We start from the raw sequence: 25,044 nt of genomic DNA on the forward strand, positions 1-25,044 counted from the left end.
ACGGAATCCTGATGTGATGCCTAATTCTCTATTGCTTTAGAATCGAGAATACCTAGGGAAGGAAAATTGTAAAAATTCCCACAGCCAAAAGACGATGGGAAAACAATTTTTTCTTCTCTCTGATTTAATACTATGTTCCTTGCTTGCTTTCAGAGGATAAATCAGGATTTGTGCACATATGTTGCAGTGTCAAAATAAGCCCTTGCTGGGCTTGATCTTCATATTTTTTAAAAACTTTTTAAACAATTGAACACTTTAGGACTGTGACGTTAAGTTTTACATATTGAGTTACAGTCTCACTAAGAGGATTTCATACAGTCTAATCTTCAGTTGTCAAAATATTAGTTCTAAGAACATCAAATGAATCTATCTCTCGCAAAGTTTAGGAAATTAACATTAGATTTAAATTAATACTTAAAATGCTATTTATCTCTATTCTTTTAAATAAGTACATTTAAAATAACTGAGTTGTTGTTAGAATTTAATAATTAATTTTTAGTCTACCAACTTTCTAGATCTCTTAATTCTGATCATCTAATGGAATATACTTAACAAGAAACAGGATTTATGTAACAAATAAACTTGCCAACATTTAAGGACACATCTTTAAAAATATTCTCTATTTCATAGCTTCTCATCATAGAGAACCACATTAGCAAAAGGAGTATTAGTGATGTGATTACAATAGAATCCAAACTATTTTTGTGCTTTCAAAGCCTCAAAATGCCATCATATTTTAGTCTATTAAGTTTTGTGGGTGAGAGCATGTGGGAGTTCAAACAAGTGGGTATAGCTCTGAAAGGATTAATATTTTGAAAGAACAAATTCAAAGATCTTACAAATCAAATAAATAGTAACGAGGCCACTTTGTCCTAATAAACATGTGCTACTTACAAATATTTGCTGAGATAATTCTTATGTGCAGGTACTGCTTAAGCATTATATTTATGACATTTCATAAATATTACTTCAATTAAAGCTCTCAGCAATGTTTAAAACCAGATATTAAAAACAAAGGCACGTATCCATGTACACACATGCACAAACACACACATATAGGATAAAAATACCTGAAGGGCTGTAAGTATATTTGCTAAGGCTTGTCCATACGTGTCATGACAGTGAACAGCAAGAACCCCTGGTGGTATTTCTTTCATGACATTTTCCAACATTCTTTTCATGCTTCCTGGAGTTCCCACTCCAATTGTATCTCCCAGAGAAATTTCATAACAGCCCATGCCATACAATCTCTTAGACACCTGTTGAAAAAGGTGAAGTATCATTACAACAATGGAAATGAAGTCACAAACCTTGATTTTCCTTAGCAAATTTCATCTAGAGGTAAAAATTCACAGCTAATATCAGTTACCCAGAACTTCTATCACCTGGAAAACATATATTTTGGTTTTCCCATCCTTTTCCTTCCTCATCAAATCCTAAGGATTACAAAAATCTTGAAATGACATTATTGATGTTATCTTTTTATAATATTCAAATTTTCTCTAGAGTTATATCTTTTATTCTATATAAATGATCAATTTTAAAACTAGAAGCTACAATTGCAATTGATAAGAAGCTTATTTTTTTCAAACTTTAATAGGGTAGAAGCATCACAGAAGTACTTTGGAAAGAGTATTGTTCAAGGCATTAGATTCAGTATGAAGAGATAGCAATAGTAGTTTTAGCTCTGTCATTAAATAATTTCATAATTAATTGATAGTCACAATATTTGTGGCTTAGTTTTCTGGTTTATAGATTAATGCAGTTGTGGGTAAATTTTAAAATCCTTTCAAGTCAAATGACTCATGTTACTCTCAAAGACGATGTGAATTTGCACGAAGGTAGTGTAACATGTTGGCAAAAACATGGTTTTTAGAAACAGGCCAGGATTTCAGTTTCAACTTATACCAATCATGTGATACTGGGCAGAAGATAAGCCTATTAAAGCTTTAGTCTCTAATCTGTAAAATGCAGACAACATGCAGCATCATTTAGCATATTTCCTAAACCTTAATGTCCTTATTTGAAATGAGATTTTCTAGAAACCACTTTATTCATCAACTGGCACACAGTCCCTCACTCATTCATTCACTCATATAATTCTTCAGTGCCTATTCTATTCCAGGCATTGTGCCAGGTGCTGGGATATATTGGAGGAACAAATATTGACATAGCTCATGCTCTCATCAAGCCAAGCATTAAGTAGGGGCAAACTTTGGTCAATCCTACTCAGGAACGCATAAACAAAAGCTAAAATAAGAATTTTCAAAGAAAGGAATAGGATCCTAAGAATATGTAACAAAGGACATTGACCTAGATCTTCCAAGCAAGAAGGGGCTAAATGACAACTCAAAATAAAGTAGGAATAAAATTGTTAAAGAGGATGAGAAAGAAGGATATGGGAAGACTATTCCGGGTTAGAATATCAAATGCAAAAGTTAGTGTGTTCCAGGGAGCTGAATATGAAATGCAAAGATATTCCAGGTAGGAAAAACAGTCAAATAGTCAAGGACGGTATGATGGTAAAACAAAAAACCAACAGGGAATGAAATAAAATAAGACTGAAGAGTTAGGCATGGGGCAGACCCCAAACCTGGCATATCAAGTTTAGGATTTTTGTTAAAGGATTTTACCATAAAAACAATAACAAGCCCTGATAGATCTGGGTGGTGGTGATCTAATCAGATTTATGTTTCAGATGAAGTCTTTTTGTCTCAAATCAAACACTGATTGGTAGGTACTTGGAAGGTAATTCAAGTTAGCCATTTTTACTGGATGGCAACTTGGATAAAGCATATGGCTTATCTCTTCCAATGCCCATTAAATACTTTGATTCCTCCATGAGTAGAGGTAGAGGAGAATGGGCCTTCAAAGTGGACTGAGAGAGAAACATAACCAGTTGGATAAAAACCCTAAGTGTAGTGTTGAGGGAATACATGGGATGAAAACAAGGGTATCAGGAAGGAGGGCATGATCATCAGTCCTGAATTTTGATGAGAGGTAAAGTAAGAAGATGAGGACTGAAAATGCTCTTGAATATCTTGACACAAGCGATAAGTAATGATCTTATAAAAGAGTACTTTCAAACATCATCTTGGAGTATGATGAAGATTGGTACTGCAGTAGTTAGGGTTCTCTAGAGAAACAGAATCAACAGGGAACACTCACAAATATAAAATTTATAAAAGTGCCTCACTTTTGACCATGGGGATGCAGAGTCCAAAATCCACAGGGCAGGCTGTGAAGCCGATGATTCCTATGGGGGGGTCTGGATGAACACCATAGGAGAAGCTCACCAGCCGAAGCAGGAAGAGAGCCTGTCTCTTCTGAATCCTCCTTAAAAGGCTTCCAATGATTAGACTGAGCATCACCCATTGCAGAAGACACTCCTATTGGCTGATTACAAATGGAATCAGCTGTGGATGCAGCTGAGGTGATTATGATCTAATTCTATGAAATGTCCTCATCGCAACAGACAGGCCCGTACTTGCCCAACCAGACAAACAGGTACCACCACTTGGCCAAATTGACACATGAAGCAGACCATGACAGTCCACCCCCTGTCAACGTGGCAGCTATATATATCAACTTAAACCACACTTAATTTCTAAATAAAGAACATTAAAACACACATTTTTTCTTTCACCTAACAATATTCAACTGTCCTGCATATAACTGAAAACACAGTAACTCTCTCCAGTATAGGGTGCAAGTCCTTGGGTAATACTCATTCTTAAACTTGATATCTTACAACTTAAATAGTATAACAGGAAAAAAACAGTATCAGAGTCCTCATTCCTGTAGCTGATCATGTGGTCATAGTTCATATTTATCACTACCTTCTTCCACGACCCATTCCATGTTCACTTTACCCTCAGCAAGCACTTCAGCAGGCCGTGGTTCTTTGCCTGGTGGGGTAACCCAAACCTTCATTCCTGAAGTTTCAGACCCACTGGTAGTCCTGCCTGGATTGGGCTGCTTCAGTTTTCCATTGATTTTAATCACAGGGCATGGTAGTACTAAAAGACGTCCTAGGGAATCTCCTATATTCCAAGAAAACTCTTCTTTACTTCCATTGTATAGTTGCAGTTCTATTTTCCCCTGATAGTCAGGGTCAATCACCCCAGACAATAATGCAATTCCCTTCTTGGCTTGTTGATCCAGGGGCATGAATAGCCCAAAGTGACCAGGTGGCAGTCTTAGATTCCAGTTCAATGGAAACATTGTTGTTTCTCCTGGAGGAAGCACTCCCCCTTTTGGAACTAAAACCTGTAGACCAGCAGAGCACATGGTTGCAGGGACAGGAGGCAAAAATTTTCCTAGTGGATCACTAGGGGTAATAGTGAGTGATACCACTCCGATTTCCACCCCTTGGTTCCTGGACCCAGGGATCCTGACTATGGGAGAAACAGCACCACACAGCAGAAGCTGATTCAGAGCATATACAGCTTCCTGGAGAACATTACCCCAGCCTTTCAAGGTATTGTCATCTAGTTGGCACTGTAATTGAGTTTTCAAAAGGCCATTCCACCGTTCTATCAATCCAGCTGCTTCTGGATGATGGGGAACATGGTAAGACCAGAGAATTCCATGAGCATGTACCCATTCCCACACTTCATTTGCCATGAAGTGTGTTCCTTGAGCTGAAGCAATGCTATGTGGAATACCATGATGATGGATAAGGCATTCTGTAATCCCACAGATGGTAGTTTTGGCAGAAGCATTGCATGCAGGGAAAGCAAATCCATATCCAGAGTATGCATCTATTTCAGTTAGAACAAATCGCTGCCCCTTCCATGAAGGGAGTGGTCCAATGTAATCAACCTGCCACCAGGTAGCTGGCTGGTCACCTCGGGGAATGGTGCCATATGAGGGGCTGAGTGTAGGTCTCTGCTGCAGGCAGACTGGGCACTCAGCAGTAGCTGTATCCAAGGAAGACTTGGTGAGTGGAAGTCCATGTTGCTGAGCCCATGCATAACCTCCATCCCTACCACCATGACCACTTTGTTCATGAGCCTATTGGACAATGACAGGAGTTGCTGGGGAAAGAGGTTGACTGGTATCCACAGAACAGGTCATCTTATCCACTTGGTTATTAAAATCTTCCTCTGCTAAAGTCACCTTCTGGTGAGAATTCACATGGGACACAAAATATCTTCATGTTTTCAGCCCACTCAGAAAGGTCTATCCACATACTTCTTCCCCAGACCTCTTTGTCACCAATTACGGTCTTTCTAAGTCCCTGACCATCCAGCCAAATCATTAGCAACAGCCCATGAGTCAGTATATAAACTCACCTCTAGCCAGTTTTTCTTCCAAGCAAAATGAACAACCAGGTGCACTGCTCCAAGTTCTGCCCACTGGGAGGATTTCCTCTCACCACTGTCCTTCAGAGGGGTTGTAGTGCTTCAGTTGTCCACTTTTGGGTGGTACCTGCATATCGTGCTGAACCATCTGTAAACCAGGCCTGAGTTTTCTCTTCCTCAGTCAATTCATTGCAAGGAACTCCCCAAGAGGCCATAGCTTTGGTCTGGGAAAGAAGGTAATGTGGCAGGAGTGGAGATCATGGGCATTTGGGCCACTTCATGTAACTTACTTGTGCCTTCAAGACCTGCTCTGGCCCTATCTCGTATATACCATTTCCATTTTACAATAGAGTGCTGCTGTGCACACCCAACTTCATGGCTTGGTGGGTCAGACAACACCCAGCTCATGATAGGCAACTCAGGTCTCATGGCAACTTGGTGGCCCATTGTTAAGCATTCAGTCTCTACTAAGGCCCATTAGCAGGCCAAAAGCTGTTTCTCAAAAGGAGAGTAGTTCTCTGCAGCGGATGGCAAGGCTTTGCTCCAAAATCCTAAGGGTCTGCATTGTGATTCTCCTATAGGGGCCTGCCAAAGGCTCCAGACAGCATCTCTGTTTGCCATGACACTTCCAGTAACATCATATCTGCTGGATCATATGGCCCAAGTAGCAGAGCAGCCTGTACAGCAGCCTGGACCTGTCGCAGATCCTCTTTTTGTTCAGGTTCCCACTCAAAATTAGCAGCTTTTCTGGTCACTCAATAAATGGGCCGGAGTAATCACACCCAAATGAGGAATATGTTGTCACCAAAATCCAAAGAGACCAACTAGGCATTGTGCCTCTTTTTCAGTCATAAGAGGGGCCAGATGCAGCAACTTATCCTTTACCTTAGAAGGGATATCTCAACATGCCCCACACCACTGGACACCTAGAAATTTCACTGAGGTGGAACCCCTGTATTTTTGTGGAATTTATCTCCCATCCTCTGACACACAAATGCCTTACCAGTATTTCTGGAATAGTTGCTACTTCTTGCTCACAAGGTCCAATTAACATGATATCATCAATATAATGGACCAGTGTGATGTCTTGTGGGAGGGAGAAACGATCAAGGTCCCTGCGGACAAGATTCCTCCAGGAATCTGATATTGCTTCTGATTTACTATTGTAATAGGTAGGGGCAGTCCTAGTGTCTTCCATTTGGCCTTTCCCACCACCATAGCCCTCACTGCATGAGTTAGAGAGCCAATGTGGGATTCTGCCAGTTGCTCAGTATGTCTATACCAATTATACATTCTGGAACTGGGGGAATAACTACAGAATAGGTCCAGGGGCCCACTGGACCCACTGTGAGACAGACCTGAGCTAAAACTCCATTGATCACCTGGCCTCCATAAGCCCCCACTCTAACTGGTGGACCAGAGTGATATTTTGGGTCCCCTGGAATTAATGTCACTTCTGAACCAGTGTCTAATAATCCCCAAAATATCTGATCATTTCCTTTTCCCCAATGCACAATTACCCTGGTAAAAGGCTTTCGGTCTCCTTGGGGAAGGCTGGGAGGAAAATCAACAGTATAAATTTGTGGCAGTGTAACAGGGTTCTTCCCCAAAGGAACCTGGCCTCCCCTTCATTCAAGGGGCTCAGGGTCTGTAAACTGCCTCAAGTCTGGAAATTGATTAAGGGGCCGTGACTCTGTGTTTTTGTAATTCAGGTTAGACTTCTGTTCACTTGACCTGGAACTCTTTTGTTTATACAGCTCAAACAAGAATTTAGTAGACTGCCCTTCTATTGTATTTCTAGGTACCCCATGATTTACTAGCCAATGCCATATATCTCTGCGTGTCATATAATTTTGACACCTCCTTTGAGTTTGCTGTCTATTATAATAGCCACGTCCACCCTGTCTTTGGTGATTAAGTGTTACCATCTGGCTTCTGCCAACTTGGGATCCTGTCATCCCCATTGTGTTTAAGGATTCCAGCTTAGTGTCAGCAGTTCCTACAGTAATATCTGACCTACAGAGAAGTACAACTACAGAGTTCTTCAATGATAATGGTGCTAGTCTCAAATTTATTTCTCATTGTTCTGGTAAAAGGTGCATCCTCCAGACATTCCTGGGGTGTAAGAGCAAGCTTTGCCTGATAAATCTACTATAACATTCCAATCTCTCTAAGCCTCTGGATCCCCTCATCTACATTATACCAGGGCAGTTCTGGCATTTCAACCTCAGGTAATGTCGGCCACCTCTGACATGTTTCAACCAACCACCCAAACAAATTGTTAATACCTTTTCTAACCCCTTGAGCCATAACATCGAATGCAGAATCTCTGCTTAGTGGGCCCATATCAATAAATTCAGCCTGATCCAGCCTTATATTCCTCCCACCATTATCACACACCCTTAAAATCCATTGCCACACATATTCCCCTGATTTCTGTCTATATAAATTGGAAAACTCAAATAGTCTTTTTTGGAGTATAACATACCTCCTCATGTGTGATACTTCATACCTCACCTTTAGGGGCCTGTTGGGACATTAGTCTAGTTATAGGTCTGGAGAAATGAGAGGTGGTGGGGGTGGGTCATGAAAAGAATTAGAAATATCTTTCAAGCCATTTGCTTCAGGGCATTCATTTGCAGTTTCATCTGGTGAAACGGAATTAATCACTCTAGGGCTAATCCCTTCAGGAGGAGGTTGGCTGGCCAACTCCTCAAGGCAGGCTGGAGGTAGGATGGCTATGTCCTCAGGGTAGACTATTACAGGGTTATCTAGAGAAGACTCAGCATGATCTAGGGTTTCAACCCCCATCCCTGACATCATTATCAATCTCTATGTCACCATCCCATTTTTCAGGATCCCATTCTTTCCTTTCCAATCAATGTCCTCACGTTAGCAGCTGACACCATGCAACACTGAGATTTCGGTTTACATTGTAAAGTTGCTACTGTAACAATAAGATTCTAAGTCTGATTTTCAGAGATCTCAAATCTATGGCTACAGGAAATATGGTTTTCCTTCAGGATACTCATAGAAATGACTACCTCTGTCAGACGACACTTAAGCTTCTCATTTGAAGTCTTAAGCCCATCCCTTTCACTCCTTAATGTAGCCAGTGTATCTAACAACAACCAGCCAACATTTCTATACCTCTTATTTCCACAAAACTCTGTAAAGGTGTCAAAAACATTGTCCCCCAGAGCATGGCTTCGTACAAGTGAAGCATTAGGAGAATTGAATGGTGATATTTTGACTATCTCTTTTGCCAACTCACTCCATGGATTGGAAGTGTCATTCTGATTATGGGAATCAGAGTCCTTAGTGCCTTTAAGTTCAGTCAGAGTAGAATACCATTCATAAAAACCCATTTTTAAGATTCTGTTTCTTAAGAACCACTCCTGGCACCAAGATGTATTAGTTAGGGTTCTCTAGAGAAGCAGAATCAACAGGGAACACTCGCAAACATAAAATTTATTAAAATGTCTCATGTGACTGCGGAAACGCAGAGTCCAAAGTCCGCAGGGCAGGTTGTGAAGCCAACGATTCCAATGGAGGGTCTAGACAAACTCCATAGGAGAGGCTCACCAGCTGAAGCAGGAAGAGCCTGTCTCTTCTGAATCCTCCTTAAAAGGCTTCCAGTGATTAGATTGAGCATCACCCATTGCAGAAGACACTCCCCTTGGCTGATTACAAATGGAATCAGCTGTGGATGCAGCTGACATGATCATGATCTAATTCTATGAAATGTCCTCATCGCAACAGACAGGCCCGCAGTTGCCCAACCAGACAAACAGGTACCACCACTTGATCAAGCTGACACACGAAGCTGACCATGACAGGTAGTATATGAGGTAATGGAAATCATTACTCCAGACTGCCTATTCAAGAAGCTTAGCTGGACATAAATAAATAACTAAAAAAGCATGGAATAAGAAAAACATTTTTCAGGTGGAAAAGGCTTGAACATTTTCAAGAGTCAAGGGGAAGATTTTGTTGAAAGGGATCAATTGTACATACAGAAAAGGAAACAAGCTTGAACAGAGTGAACAAAGGTAGTAATTGCCATTTCAGGGAGTAGGAGAATGAATTGATCACAAAATGTATGGGGATAGCACAGAAGATCCCTTTAATGTTGATTATCACAAATTTCTAATGATTCCAATCTACCTGTTGCATGACCCTTCAGCAGTATCTCATACATTCCAGTGCAAGAAAGGAGAGAATCCAAAAAAAAAAGAAAGGAGAGAATGAGGATGTGTGTGATTCATCTAAAGATGGAATGAGGCACAAGGCAGAAAGCAAAGGGTTGGTGAATAGGCAGAGGTGTATCCAGGTTTTGTGGGTCCTGAAGTTACGGAAGTTTGAAGGTGCTCTCTAAGAAAAGCATATATAATTGTGAATACAAATTAATAACAGAGCCTTGGAAGGGTCCCATACAAATGAAGAACTAGAAAATGAAAGTAACTAATTAATATGTACATTGCTTCTGTGTGCAAGAATCTTGTTTAAACAATTGAACATGGGATATGTCACATTTGAAAATTCTGTAGCAAATTTCAAAAGTTAAAATGAATGCACAAAAGAGGAACGGCTTAAGCTGAACTGAGAGTTTATCCTGCCTAGTTAGGGCAGCTTTGACTGTCTACTAATCCTATCTTCGCTAAATTGACCAACATCCTTAACAGGTGCTCCTTAATATGCTTTGCATACAAATGAATTTATGAGCTAGTTTAATATAATCTCAAAGATAGAGCATTTTGTATTCATTGTCATTCATTAAGAAACAAGAATAGTAATTAGATAATGAACTTTGACAAGCAGGTTCTTAATGACTATAATCTATTGTTTTAAAATAGCTCAAGAATAATTACACCTTGAAAACACATAAATTTCATAGGATCTCAAAGGAAAATCAACAACAACAAAAAATGAAACAGGTTATTCAGCGGCATAAGTGCCAAGTATGGAGGAGAAAAACAGAGCGATACTATGTAAGCAACCAAGGTAAAATTTGAATGTGTGTACACAAATTGCCCCGACCTTCTGACAGACAGTGGGAAAGTCACTCACCACGTTCTATTCTCATAAAAACAGAATGCGTGTTTTCATTCCTTCCACTTTTGAGTGCCCAAATAACAATTCTCAACTATTATTTAATTTTGAAAAGTTGTAGTCAATATACAGATCTTCATTGTCAAAATGAAGCTATCAATTAAGTGATCTAATGTCTGTAGGGATAATCTCCCATAGCATGCTGCCTTTTAGTCTTTGCCAAGTAGATGCCATAAATGATAAAGGAAATAGCCAACTTTAAGAAACAATATACCACATTTTACCATATCCAGAAAAGACCAGAGATGTGTCTTACTTCTGTCACTTTTTGTGGTGTGATGCTTCCTTCGTATGGACAGCCCAGGGCACAAGACACATACCTAAATTTAAAATATAGAATCGTATAAATATACATCTGTGGAGAAACCATTTCCTAATTTTCATTTTATGAAATTAAGAAATAGCCAAAAATGCATCAGGAAAATTGATTTTCCACTCATGCGTCATTATTATTTTATTCTCAGACCAAAGAAAACAATTTGGAGCATTTTCCTTTTAATTTGTATTTTCATCTCTCTAATAATTACAATTCAATGCATGTTATTTAATGGCAGATCAAGATAACAGGTGATGCCTTGTGAGGTTGTTTATACTATAGCAACATAATAATATTCAAAACAAAAAAATACCAATGAATTACATAGTACACACAATGAATTAAATAATTACATGCATTCAACTGTCTGTGAAATCATATATAGAGAGCATGTAAGTGATTAACTGAAGTTCTCTTTACTCCCATCTGGATGTTTTTGCCTCATTTTGTTATAGTCATTAATCACCCCAAACTCCTAGAATTGGCCACAACCTCAGAATTCATCTTGTTTTTCTCTCGTGGGTGTACCTAAATCATTCCAAACTGAAGAGTGTCTAGTCTGTGTTTAAAAGACTGCGAATAAAGTTATCCTATAAGTTCCTTTAGCAGGTCACCCTAATATAAAAAAGCAAAGATTTCCTGCAAGGAAAATGATCCACTGTCATCTTTAATTTCTAAAATTTATGAAACGCCTGTTTTAGATATTTTCAGTTCAACACCAATATCATTTTATTAAATTATCTGCACAGATTTTGCAACACTGTATTATTATTATTATAACGGAGCATGTATCTGATATTGTCAGGAGTGAAGCAATCCACATAAGAAGAGCGGGGCTGTGGGGCAAAAATCTGGAGATCCAGTTCTTTGAGCCAAAATGTGAGAGGCTTTAGTTATCAGGCCGTTGAATGCCACACCAGTGAGTACGAACTGTAAGACTTTGGTTTAGGGGAACTCAAAATTGTTAGGTAAGGTAGCAATGAGATCAGATGAGTTTTCTGGAAATATAACTTTTGGAGAAGTCTGGAAGTAGTTGCCAAAAGAAAGACTGAGGAAAACACATGACGGAAGAGAATATCATATTTCTAAGATGTGATGATTCAATATACATTCATTGATTCTAAGAAGTACCCTAATTTCAGAAGTATTCCAATATGAATAAAAGTTACATTTTGCTATTAAAATTAATAAGCAGCTCTACAGGCCATGTGAGCAGTTATCAGGACAGTGGATAAGGAAGAAGAAAAGAGCTGAATTCATGTGATATTTGAAAGTTATGCTGGACAGAAAACCCATTTCTCCTCATCTCCCAATTAGCACAATTTAAGTTTATTGTTTAGTATGTCTACATTTAATCCAAAGACATGAGAAGAAAATATTCTTGTGAAAATATAAAGTTGGAGAAATTAGCTAAGGAAGGAAAAAGAGTATTTCAACATAGATTCTTAAAACTGTAGTTAATATGGTCAAAATATGAGTAAATTTATCAGGAATCCAATAGATATGAGTAAATACAAAATTCAAGCCTCCCTTTAAATGTTTCCCTCTAAATGTGAAAAAACAAAAGCAAACTTCTATATTCTCAATTTACTGCTTTGCACAGCTACCCCCTTATTGCCACAAAACTTTTCCTCACATTTGCATTTTCATTTTTTGCCTCTGGACAATATTTCCAGTACTGTGTCCTCCCAGGTCTACACATACCATTGTATTTCATCTTTCTTAAGCTATTGTCTATCCTTTATTTAACTGCCACCTCTTCAGCCTATTCACACTTTCTCCACGGCTAATATGATGGTTCTCAACTGTTTTCCTAACTGTACCCCTCTGCTTTTAAGGGATAAAGACAGTTTCTGAACTTCCCATATATTACATTTCTTTCTTTCTTTCTTTTTTATTTCAATAGCATGCCTCTTTAAAAATATATCAACCAAAATCAAAGCATCATTATGGAATTCAGCTTCTAATCTCACGTTCTGTGATCTGGTTCTAACAGTGGTTTTCTTAGCCAAACCACTCCAAATATCCAGCCTCCAGTAAACTTATTTTAGAGGATTGATGCATTCTCAAGTGAGAATGGTGGAGCACTGGCCTCATGAGGTTAATGGTGAAAACAGAAGTCCAGAAATCAGTAAGTTTGGGAACCCCAGATAACACAGCCCTCCTCCAGCCCTAGTTCGAAGAAGTCCTGCATTTCGGGGACTTGCTGGACTTCGCTATTCATGCCAGATCACAGCAATTATTTGAATCATGAGCCCTCCCTTCCTTCACATACTTTTATTTTAATGTAGCACCACCAAGGATGCTGAGTCACATAAAGCTGGTTGCATACTTTCTAAGATAAACCTCAGTACTTGGCTCATCTCAGTCTCTATAGAAGTTTTCTTTTAAAGACATATTTTGTTGAATTCTGAATTAATGTATGAATGCTTAAAACTAAGTATGCTTTCTGTCAAACTACCCCAGAAAAGTTAAATAAGATTAAAGATAACATATTATGCACACATTTATGAACTTTATTAAGAGTTCTTCTAGATACTCTTTATGTTCTGATTTCATATATGAATAGTTTTAAATAAAAGCATTTTCATAGATGTTTTTCATGAATTCATAATTATTTCAAATTTGCAGTTGAAAAGTTGAACAAACGTTTACCTCATCAATTAAAATTTCACATATTCATTCCATTTCAAATTATATAAAATCTCTTTTCATATTTATTCCATAAATTTACTTTTTGTTACATACCCGTTTTGCTCTGGTACCATACAAAATATGCCTTCTAAGAAAAAAAAACATGTTGGAAATGATTTTAAATTGCTATAAGAGATTATATGCACTAAGAACATACACCTCTCGACCGAAAACTGTGCTGAATTAATTTCACACCTTAGGACACCATTAACTTTCTTGCAATTCCTTACATAAGTGACAAATCCACTTCTTGCCTAGTATGGCAGAGTATAATCTAGGAGGGAAAAAAGAAAGCAATCATAATAAAAGTCATATTGCTAATTTTTTTCTGTATGACAAAAAAACAATCTTCCTTCCAAAGCTCAAAGTGAAGGCTATTTACACATGACTGTACAAACACAGCTCACACATAGTAAGTGTAGTTGGGTATGTGCTATTCTGGCACACAGCAGTGCAGGAATAATATAGAAGGCTAAAACACATATGAACCCCTAAATAAAACACATGTGAGCAAAGAAAATTGCTTTAACATATGTCTCCTTTCTAGAGTATTAAGTACCATATTTTGGTGAATGATGGCTTGAATTGCTCTTCCAGGCCAACACATAAGCTTCGGTTTAACAAGAGAAGGTGGAAAAGGATTTAAGCAAGGAACTGTCCAGTTATAAGAAGATGGTGCCATGTACAGAAACGTATTTTGTCGGGATGGATTGTCAGAAAGGTATTTGACATATTAGCCATGAGAAACACTGCCTGCTAGTCACTAAGCGGTTTTTTCAAAAAACAGAGCCCCAAATAAGAAGGTTCATTATCACACTTAATAAACCCGCTATTGCCTTTAGGGTCAGGATTAGAGTCCCTGAAGACTCTCTGCATTACAGAGGGTAGGGTAGGAAACACAAACTCAGTGCAATGTGATCTAGATTATTAGGCTAACTCAGCTGGAATGTTGCAAGTTTTTGAATAAATGCTGAGTTATAAATCATCTCTAAAAGGGAAAAGAGTGAAAGTTGACCATTTTGAGGAGGAAGACAGTGACCTACTCAAGGCATTTAGGAAGTGTGACATTTTAAAGGCTGGAACTTTTCGAGAGCTAGACAAGCAGTCAAAAAACAAGTAAGCACAGGGAAGAATTTCCTAACTGAACATCTTTAACAGAGAAATTGGGCACCAATATAAATGATGCAATCTCTTTTGAAAGCCTTTAAAATCAAATTGGATTTTCATTGATTTTGGATAAGCAGCAGCAGGTAGTAAGCGTGATCCTAGTAAAGAGTTGGATAGAATGTTCACTCTTGATTTTTTCATGGCTCTAAAACAACCCTGTCTCCTCCTAAATATCAATAAATATTAATCAAAATTTATAAAGAAGTTATGACAAATAAAAAATTTATCATATCCTACAATTCTTTTTGTCTTTGTCTAAATTATCTATAATTACCTATGTTAGCTTCTTTATTAATTTGATTCACTCTTTGTTTTCATTATTTTTCATCTCAAATTTTTCTGGGAATTTGAGAAGAAAGTCAGAGGCTATGGTTCACAGTTAAATATTTTTGCAATATTATAATTTTTATTGCAAACAATGGATGAATCATTTTGTTCGGTTCCTTGGAGAAATGTTTAAAACATAGTAATTTCATTTTCAGTAGTTTCAGATTTTTAGGAGGTTGATCATGGGTCAAATCATTCTAGATCTAGAAGTATAAACCCTAGTATATAATTGTGTAAAAGAAGCTTTTGTGGTTTATGCTTTGACATGCATCACTGCTGACCCTGTGAATTTATAATATACTTTTATAAGTATTTTAACATGGAAATTAACAATGGCACTTTAAAAGACAGTTTCCTTGTTTAACTAAGAATCTCAAAAGGAGAGTGAGCATGTGACTCCTGTCTTCATTAAAGAGAAGTTGATACACGCTTTAGGCAAAAAAGTGATAAATCTTGATCATCTTATTTGATATATTAAGGCACAACTCCATGTCTTGAGGCATTAAAAATTTTAAAGTATCTTGAAAAGCCAATAGCTATTTCCACCAATGAGAGAAAATAATTAAATTTATCACAAGGCTTTATTTTTCTTCACCTTCTCTATTTTTAAAATTTAGACAAATGCCAGAAAAATAAACTGGATTTTTTTAACATATGTCATTGTGAATTATGCATTAAAGAATTAAGTTCAAATGTAGACATCCCCTTGCTCATTCACATATAATGTATTTTCAGCGGTAGTTAGCTGACTGTGCATTTTATGTCCTTGATTTGGCATGGTATCTTTTTTTGAATGCATCCCAGATGTTATGTAAAGTTCTAAGCATGTATAAAAACTGTGTACACATGCATCTGTGTGCATGTGTGTTTGGGCAGGAGGAAATCAAACAATAGCCTTAATAACCCTAATAAAAGCTACTATTTAGACCATATGAAAATTTACTATTTTTATAAAACTTTAAATGGCTTTAGTGAGCATTTATAAAATGCCTTATGGCCTTTAAATCTGACAGCTGGCAACATAAATTTTCTGGATGATGATCAAGTAAATGTTAAAGTAGCTGTTGCCATAGTAGGATATGCTGAAGTATCTACTGCAGTTTCAAACAGTTGAAAATGGTTTCTTTTTCTTTTATGAGTTCCAATGCCCTACGATGTATAATGGGTACCGAAAATTTACCAGTAAAAATAAAATCTAATTAAAACTCTGTAAAAAACTGGAGAAGGCAGAATATGTTCTTCAACTTCACAAATAAAGAGTGGGAACTCATATTGAAAGACTTATTTCTAAAAATGAATAGCTTTTTTAGGAAACCCAGGATGGTGCTCCAAGGGAACAAAGCCTGCATTGCAAAATACAAACTCGTACGTAGTGTAAGTCAGGAGTAAGGTTCCACTGTCCTTTTCGGGTTTCTTTTTACTGTGAGCCACTTCTTGGTTATCTTGTACTTATAAGTTACAGTCTTCTTATCAAAGAACGGGGAACTTTTTCATTTGTAGCCTGTTCAGAAAAAGTTTCTTACTGGTAGGGCCCTATAAGTTGTTCAACAGTGAATGTTGAAGATTTAGGATTTCTGTTAGAACTATAACATTAACTATTCATTTTCTAAGGGAGGGCTAAAAGATGAAAACAAACTTCATGCAATTTATATTTTTATGCATCTTTCAACAGAAAAGAAAATCTTCCTATCTGAAGGTGAGATGCACAGGTGCTTTATTTCTTACACTGATGTGTTTTTTCAACTTTCCAACGAGAATTACTTTACTCTAAAGCCTACATTTCACATTTAAACACATATTGGTATAGAATATAGTCTTAATTTTTCCCTTTCATTTTAAAAAGAGACAGGCATTTCTCTATATTTGGAAACTATATTTGAATTCAAGAATTTATAGTACCTCTCTCCTTTTTTCATTGTGATTACGTAAATGCCTAAAAAAAAACATTCTTTATTTTCTGCCTATAGAAGAAAATTGGTTTTTCAATTTGTCTTGCATGTTCTTTACATGATACCCATCTATTTAAATTACAAAAGTAATTCTGTATCCTTAAAAATGCATGTTGAAGATTTGTTGGAAACTTACTCCAAGATGAAGGAAAAAGAGGAGTGAAAAAAGTAAAGGAAACAAACAAGATAGTTCATTATGGTGTAGCCCGTCTCAAAACGTACTCCAAGTTATCTTGGCCCAATTCCAACACTTTTCTAATACCATCAATCAAAATTGGATTCCCTTTTTTTTCTCATTAACTACTGAATTTTTCTCCACTATGAACTGGGTTCACCTCACCCAAAGGGAAGTATAACCTGCACCTACAGAATTCAGCCCTTCTCTTAGAAATAAATTGTAATTTATGCAGATGCTATGTTATATTATTATACCTCGGAATTTATCAAATCAATAAAAAATTAACTGATATCTTAGAAACAAATGTTTTCTTAATAATTCTCAGAGAATAAGGCCAAGAAGTATAGCCTTGTCTCAGCAGATACTGAAACTGCCAGTCCTGGAAGGCAGGAAGTGCAACAAAGATTTTTCTCTCTCTTCCTTCCCTGTATATCTCTCATTACTGCTAAGAGTTGCCTTCATTTTTCCGTTTCTGCTGACCGCTACTCTGTCTTTTCATTGCTCTGCATGTACTTCCATCATAGGAACTCCCAAATAGAGAGCTGGGCAGTGAAATCACATGATCTTTTAAGTCAGATAACCAGGTTTGGTATACCATTTCAGAACACATGGGAGAGAAAACTGGGTTTGTGAAGTTTTGGTCAGTTTTCCTTCATCAGTGACCTGTACATGGGAGGGTCTCCAGTCTAGTGATTCAGGCACTGAATAATCTAGTTTCTATAAGAGGCAAAGCAAGGAGAAAATGATGGGTGTCACTATATACCTGCACTTACAGAAATAATTTGATACCTAATAGAAAATACTGGAAAGCTGAAAAACAGTTTTATTTGCCTTCCAAATGCATGTTGTCAGTGATCTCTTTAAACATTTTACACCCACCAAACAACAACTTCACTCTTCCTTCTTGAGTGTCAAGGTTTTTGTTTAAATGCTTATGGCTCTTCTTTTATTAGTTTTCAAACTGCTGAATTGGGTTCCCTAGCATCTTCTCATTAGTTTTATTCTCCAGGTGTCATTTATTAGTAAATTACAGAAGTTGTGGGTTTACAGAACAATCATGCATAAAATACAGAATCCTCATATTCCACACTATTATCAACACCTTGCATTGGTGTGGTACTCTTTTTTTTAACTGATGAAAGCCCAGTTTTATAATTTCACTATTACTGTAGCTCCTGGTTTAATTTAAGCAGCACTGTTTGTGTTGTGTAGCTCCATGTATTTAAAAAAAAATCCTTATTCAAGTAGAAATTTAAAAAATCTAAAAATTTCCCTTTGAACTGCATATTAATATATAATATAGTGACATTTATAACATTCATAAAGTTGTGTTATTTTCACCACAGTCCACTACCACAACTTTTCCATTGTCCCAAATAGAAACTCTGTACTTTCTAATGCTTGTCAGGATTTTTAAACTATATTCTGAAAGTTATTATGGAGATGCTTTGGGATTGCACAGAGAATATAAGGATGGTAGATGTTTAGGCGGAGGGGTCAAATAAGCTCCCAGGGAGCTCAGAGGTTCAATTTTATGTTTTACACACTCTATGGAAGTTCTACATGAATTATGAATAACAGTTATGTTTCTCAAAAAAAAGGGTGAAAACCACAGAGTTAGGGAATTCTTTTCTAAAGTCTGCTATGAGTATGTAACTATTTATGAACTCTCATTCCAGACTGAGATCAAAAAGGGCTGGATTTTATTAAGTAGTAATAAAATGGTTAATAATGTCAAGTTGAGGCCAGATCCTCTTATCTCAATTGTACTATGCACTGCACAAGCTGGATACACTCGAACAAAAATTAACTGGTACTAGTAAGATGTGACTATATAGTGAATGCCCTTGATCAAGTAAGGTACAGATAAGGTTCCCTTTTATATATTATTATAAATGGTAAATGAATATCTAAATAAGATGAAACAGAATCTTATGGGAAGATGGCAGAGTAGGAAGCTCCAGGAATCAATCCTTCCACCAGAAAAACTGCTAAACAGGCAGGAATTGTCTGAATCAACTATTTGGAAACTTCAGAATCTACTAGTAGAACACTCTGCAGCATCCAAGAAAGAGCAGGGGAAAGATACTGTAGATAGCAGCAAATATCAGTGACTTTGACTCTCTACCCATTGCCCCCTATTCCCCAGCTTCATGGCAGGCAGCAGTGAGATCCTTAATCTGCCTCTGAAGCAACTCACTAGAGCCGGGGTAAAATATAAAGACCTGGTTCCCCAAGATCTGGGGGTGTGATCTGATCTCTGATCGCTGCTTTTGGCCAGCTACTTCAAATAGCTGGGGACCATGCCATTTGAGGCAGCCACGGTTTCAATCAGCCTTGGGCAAAAGTAGCAGAGGAAACTTAAAGGAAGCACTCTTCCTCACAACCATGGAAAACAAAGGTAGCCGTTACTGGGCAAATACCAAACCAAGAAAATGCAACTTCAAAGAGCCCCTGACATCCTTGCTGGTCCGTCAGTCTCAGACTTTACACCCAAATGCTCCAGCAGCAAAAGAAAAAGAGATAAATGGGACCTAATCAAAATTAACAATGTTCGTGCCTCAGTGGAATTTATCATGAAAATAAAATGGCAACCTATAGAATGGGAGAAAACATTCGGAAGCCATATATCCAAATATGGTTTATTATCCAGAATATATATATATATATTAAAAAATCCTTCAACTCAACAACAAAAAGATAAACGACCCAATTTTAAAATGACCAAAAGATTTGAAAGAACATTTCTCTTAAGGAAAGGAGATATACAAATAGCCAAATAGCACATGAAATGATGCTCAACGTCGTTTAGTCATTAGGCTAATGCAAATTTAAACCACGAGATAACATTTCACTCCTATAGAATGGCTACTATTAAAAAAAATGGAAAATTACAAGTGTTGGAGAGGATGTAGGGAAAAAGGAACACTCATTCATTGTTGGTAGGGATGTAAAATGGTGCGGCTGCTGTGGAAGACAATTTGGCAGTTCCCTAGAAAGTTAAATATAGAATTACCAGATGACCTGGCAATCACACTTCTAGGTATATACCTTAAATAATTGAAAGCAGGGACTTGAACAGATGTTTGGACATCAATGTTCATAGCAGCGTTATGCACAACTGCCAAAAGATGGAAGCAACCCAAGTGTCCACCAACTAATGTGTACACCCAAGTGTACACCAACGTGTAACAACATGTGAAATAAGTCAGTCATAAAAGGACAAATACTGTAGGATTTAACTTATATGAAATAATTAGCATTCACAAATACACAGAGTCAGAAACTGGAATATAGCTTAATGGGGTCCTGGGTGGGAGAAGGAATGGGGATTTAGTGCTTAAATTAAACAGAGTTTCTCTTTGGAATGGGAACTTTTGGTAACAGATGATGGTGATGGTAACACAACATTGTAACATAATCAGCACTGAAATCTTTGAATGTGGTTAAAAGGGGCAGGTTGTATACATGTTACTATAATATTTTTTTAAGTCCATAGGACTATAGAACAAAAAGAGTGAACTTGAAAGTAAATCATGAACTCTAGTTAATAGTATAATTATATGAATATTCTTTCATCAGTTGCAACAATTTTACTACACTAATGCAAGGTGTTAATATTAGGTTGGTATATGGTAACTGTATTTTATGCATGATTTTTCTGTAAACCTACAACTTTAATAATAATAATAAAAAGAAGGAGGAGGAAGAGGAGGAGGAAAAGGAGGAGGAGAAGGAAAAAGAGGAGGGGAAATAATATGGGAAAAGGAAATGCCTAAACAGCTCATAAATAAATTTTAATGATACGTATTAACTAAGCTGAAAATGTTTATTTAAATTATAAAATAAGACTTTGTAAGTACCCTCGTGCTGGAATATTCATGTGCCTTGCAGACTTAACGACGTCCTCAAACTTCTTCAAGCTTTCTTCAATTGAACAATTAATATTCTTCTTGCTAAAAGATTCAGATGCGGCACCAAAAACTGATATCTCAGTGGCTCCAGCAGCAACCTGAAAAAGTATAATTTAAAGGAAAAGTTCCTAATTTAAAAAATGAAAATTACAGCTATAGAAGAACATTCAGATACTTGTATTCTTTAACATTTGCCTTAGAAAATAGAAGTAGATTCCTCTCATTTTGCCACATACACTTGTTTTGAAATGTAAAAATATTTATAATAACAATAATTCTAGAAACTGCAACACTCATAAATCTTTAAAACACTGGAAACACATTGGTGTTGTTCCAATTTAATTTTGCCTTCCGAAATTGCATGCCTAACTCGAGCCTTAAGTTTACTTATGGAAAATGCTACACATCCCAATAAAACCTCTTAATTTCTATGGAAAGTGTTACTTTCAAACTCATTATTAAAATCAGGGATAGTAAATTCTCTCTGTTGTTTTTTTTTTCTTTTCCCACAATTCAATAGAAATTATTTGTCCCAATTCATCCAGATTTTGCCCAACATCTTCCTGTCCCTCTTAACCTAGCTTCTATTATTTCATGGCCCGGTTGCTACAGCCATTCTCTTGTATCCCTCCTGGCTTAATTTTCTTGCCTGTCTTTAGATCCAAAACCATTAACCTGATCTATTTTCCCTTTTGGCCCTCTCACCATCATTTCCAATGGCATGCTTTTGCAATGCTAAGCTTCCTAATTTTCCAGCTAGATCTATAAGGCCCTCCTTTAATATATCTGTGGTACTTTGCCTAGGTTCCCCTTTCTATCTGTTGTTCCATTAAAACACTAAGATGGAAAAAATAAGGCTTCTTTGTAGTTTTTCTCATACCAATGTTTTAAAATATTGGCTTCTATTTCTTTATCCAATATAAAGTTTCAAAGTCCAAAATTAAATTTTTATATATTGGAATATCTACTATGAAACAGTGTTGTTGTTAACAACATTTGATGCCTTATTTTAATCTACCAACAACCTTGTAAAACTAAGTATTATTATGCCCACTTTACAGATGAGGAAACTGTGGCTCAAGGAGGCTAAATAACTAGCATGATGTCCCACAGCTAATAACAGTTCTGGACCCACGTTTTAGGCACTGGCCTGTCTTATTCTCTACCTAACATTCATTCCACTCCACTGCTTGCCCTTATAAGCTATCCTGAGGGTGTCCTTTCAGTTAATATCTCTTTTCAAGGTGGAGACATTCTTTACTTTGCTAGGATTGGACGGCAGCAAAATTTACAGCTTTCTTAGAATGGTTCTTTCTTTACAATGTGATAAAAATGATATAAAACAAACAAAATATAAATGATTCTAACAAGATACATTAATAAGTTATACTAAACGGCACCCAATGACCTCAACTATATGCAACACAGTCCCAAATTTGAAAGTGGAAAAAATTTTATTCACATCAGAAATAGCTACTGCAAAACATTTCACCATAAACCCGTATAAGCCTAAACACATCAAGTCTTTACTGAAATTTTACTGATTCTTCTTCTATGTGTAACTATGAAAGTTTCTGTGAATACAAATCTAAAGTCACAGAATACTGAAAGAAAAAAGCTAGAGGGGGTGGGGAGATTCGTTAGGGACAGTTACAATGACAATAATTTGCTTCACATAGAGGGAAGAAACAAGACAAAAAAGACGACAGAAATTGACAAAAATAAGCATACAGTACAGCGATATTAATACTTGTACTATTGTGTTGAGAAGTGTCTGTTATAATCTGCACTTCCTACTTAAGAGGGAAACAAAAGATATACTTTTGAATGAATTTCTTCAAAATGGACAATTGTATTTTTTTTTTTTTTATGCTGTACGGCGGGGTCACATTTCATTCTTTTTCCACGTGAGTATCCGGTTATTGCAGCACCATCTGTTGAATTTTGTTAGTTTGTTTGCTTTTGTTGGTTTCTTTGTTTTCCTTTGTTTGGGAAGTGCATGGGCTGGGAATCAAACCTGGGTCTCCCGCATGGCAGGCAAGAAATCTACCACTGAACCACCCTTGCACCCCCGACAATTGTATTTTTTGCATTTTGATCCTTGAAGGGTTAAACTGGAAAGGTCATTTATAGAGAGCACTTTAGTCCCTAACGATGTCCTACAGCAACAGTATTCATGTTAGTATATTGGCATAGTCTTATGTAGGAAAATGTGAGTTATGTACGACACACTGTAACTTTGTTAAGAACTTTAATACAAAAAGAGCTATACTGATTTTAGGAAAAATCTGTAGTACACTTACAGCACGGTGAAAACCTTGCAGATTAGGAGTAAGGACAGGATATCGAACTCCCGGATACTGATGAATGCCTTTCATCACTTCACTGTGATCAGCCATCTTAAATACATAACAGTTATATATACATATGTAACTTTGAGTATTCTATGAAGCATCCTTTTAGATTTTCAGATAGATTATAATACACATGTACTTACATTCTATTAATTAATGTTTGCAAAAAAACAAAACTATGTCACTGTAACTAAAAAAGAAGTTATCTGTGTCATAGATACCTAATAACTGTATCTGAAATTCACTGATTCTCAGTGAATCTGGTTAAATGAATGATTACAGATATTCAGAGCTCTGAGCTCCATTACTTCCACTTGAGCAATCTTATTCTCTTCCTTTCATTTCATGGCTCAAGCAATGAAGATTCCTGAGATTAAGGAGAATATTAAAGGTAATATGATATGCATTTATTTCCATGTAAAAATTTTATATTTGAATTGGACTAGTAGTAATAATTTTCAGTGTATAAAATTTAACATTATTTAGTAAAACAGAAATTACATGTCTCCATTAGACTATTTTAACAAGGCTGAGATCCAATTTGTGACTTGGTAAGTACAGGCCAGTTAGTTATAGTCTTAATGCTTTATACATTAAGCATCTTTTATAATATAAAACATTAAGCATTCTTTTATAAAATGAACAAATGAATGCAGTGGAGTACACAACAGGAAAATCTGACCCAGGTTGTAAAGGTTTTACTTTCTGAATCTGTTTTAAAAATCAACTTCGTATTAAACTACAGAATTTACCAGTTTGCCACAAAAATCTATAAATTAGTCTCAAAGCAATGTGGTGATCAAATCCTATAAACATCACAAAGAGAAATTCTCATTGAGAAAACCATGAAGCTTGCATAAATTATGGCATGAAAAATAAGTTTAAGGAATTATAAGTAAACAATGAGAAGTATACAAAATACATCAAACCAAATTGGTATCTTCCTCATGGGAATGGAGGCAGGAAGACAATTGATTTTTATTCTCTAAATACCTCAGCTCGAAGTGTTACAATAAGTGCATATTGTTTTTATTACATATTAGTTCCACTGAAAATACTCTAATCATTTATATTTTTTCAAATGTGCATAGCAATATTTACACTGATTGTTACATTGGTCTTATTAAATCTTAGTTAAATGCCAATAAGAGTTAAGTTCATATTTTCAATGACTGTAACTTGGATTAGTGTAATACATTTTGAAATACATATTAAATATGAAATTAAATATTTAAGACTTAAAAAGTGCCTCTTCTTGACTGCCAACATGCCCTATTAACATTCGCATTTTCATTCAGTCCAAAGTATCTGTCTGCATCTAACATGTGATTTCCACTTGCTTGTATCTAAGGGATTGCCTTCCCCGCAGATGCATATTATACAAAGACTATCTATCATATCCACATACTATGCATAACCCAAATCTTTAATTTGTTCTAAGTTCATCTGACTGCAATCCAGATATTTATTATACACCTACTATGTTAAACCCTGTGCTAGGTTCTTCAGGAAAATTCACAGGAAGGTACAGTCCTTGCACTGAAGTAATTTACAGTATAGATGGGGAGAGAAAACAGATGCACTTGGAATGTTAATTCAAAGGAATATGCTGGTTGTAAATGAAAACACAAATTGTAAGAGGACAGAAGAGGGAAGAGGTGGCATGACCTATAGTCTAGGAGAGTTTAAAGAAGAATGTGGGCTCTGAACTACAGTCCCTGGCTGTA

At 36.6% G+C, this 25,044-nt stretch overlaps 1 protein-coding gene across 3 annotated transcripts in view; it reads right to left on the minus strand.

Annotated features, from left to right (window-relative positions):
* HMGCLL1 (3-hydroxy-3-methylglutaryl-CoA lyase like 1) overlaps window positions 1–25,044 on the minus strand; it is a 152,380-nt gene that overhangs the window by 61,894 nt on the left and 65,442 nt on the right. For all 3 annotated transcript variants that reach the window (XM_077159236.1, XM_077159237.1, XM_077159238.1), the window contains exons 4-7: window positions 23,267–23,362; window positions 20,913–21,061; window positions 10,675–10,738; window positions 1,071–1,259 (exon numbers count right to left, since the gene is read on the minus strand). In XM_077159236.1, the coding sequence (XP_077015351.1) occupies window positions 1,071–1,259; window positions 10,675–10,738; window positions 20,913–21,061; window positions 23,267–23,362 (498 nt within the window). The remainder of the gene's footprint in view (window positions 1–1,070; window positions 1,260–10,674; window positions 10,739–20,912; window positions 21,062–23,266; window positions 23,363–25,044) is intronic.

Source organism: Tamandua tetradactyla, chromosome 5 (assembly GCF_023851605.1).
Source record: "Tamandua tetradactyla isolate mTamTet1 chromosome 5, mTamTet1.pri, whole genome shotgun sequence".
Lineage (NCBI taxonomy): Eukaryota > Metazoa > Chordata > Mammalia > Pilosa > Myrmecophagidae > Tamandua > Tamandua tetradactyla.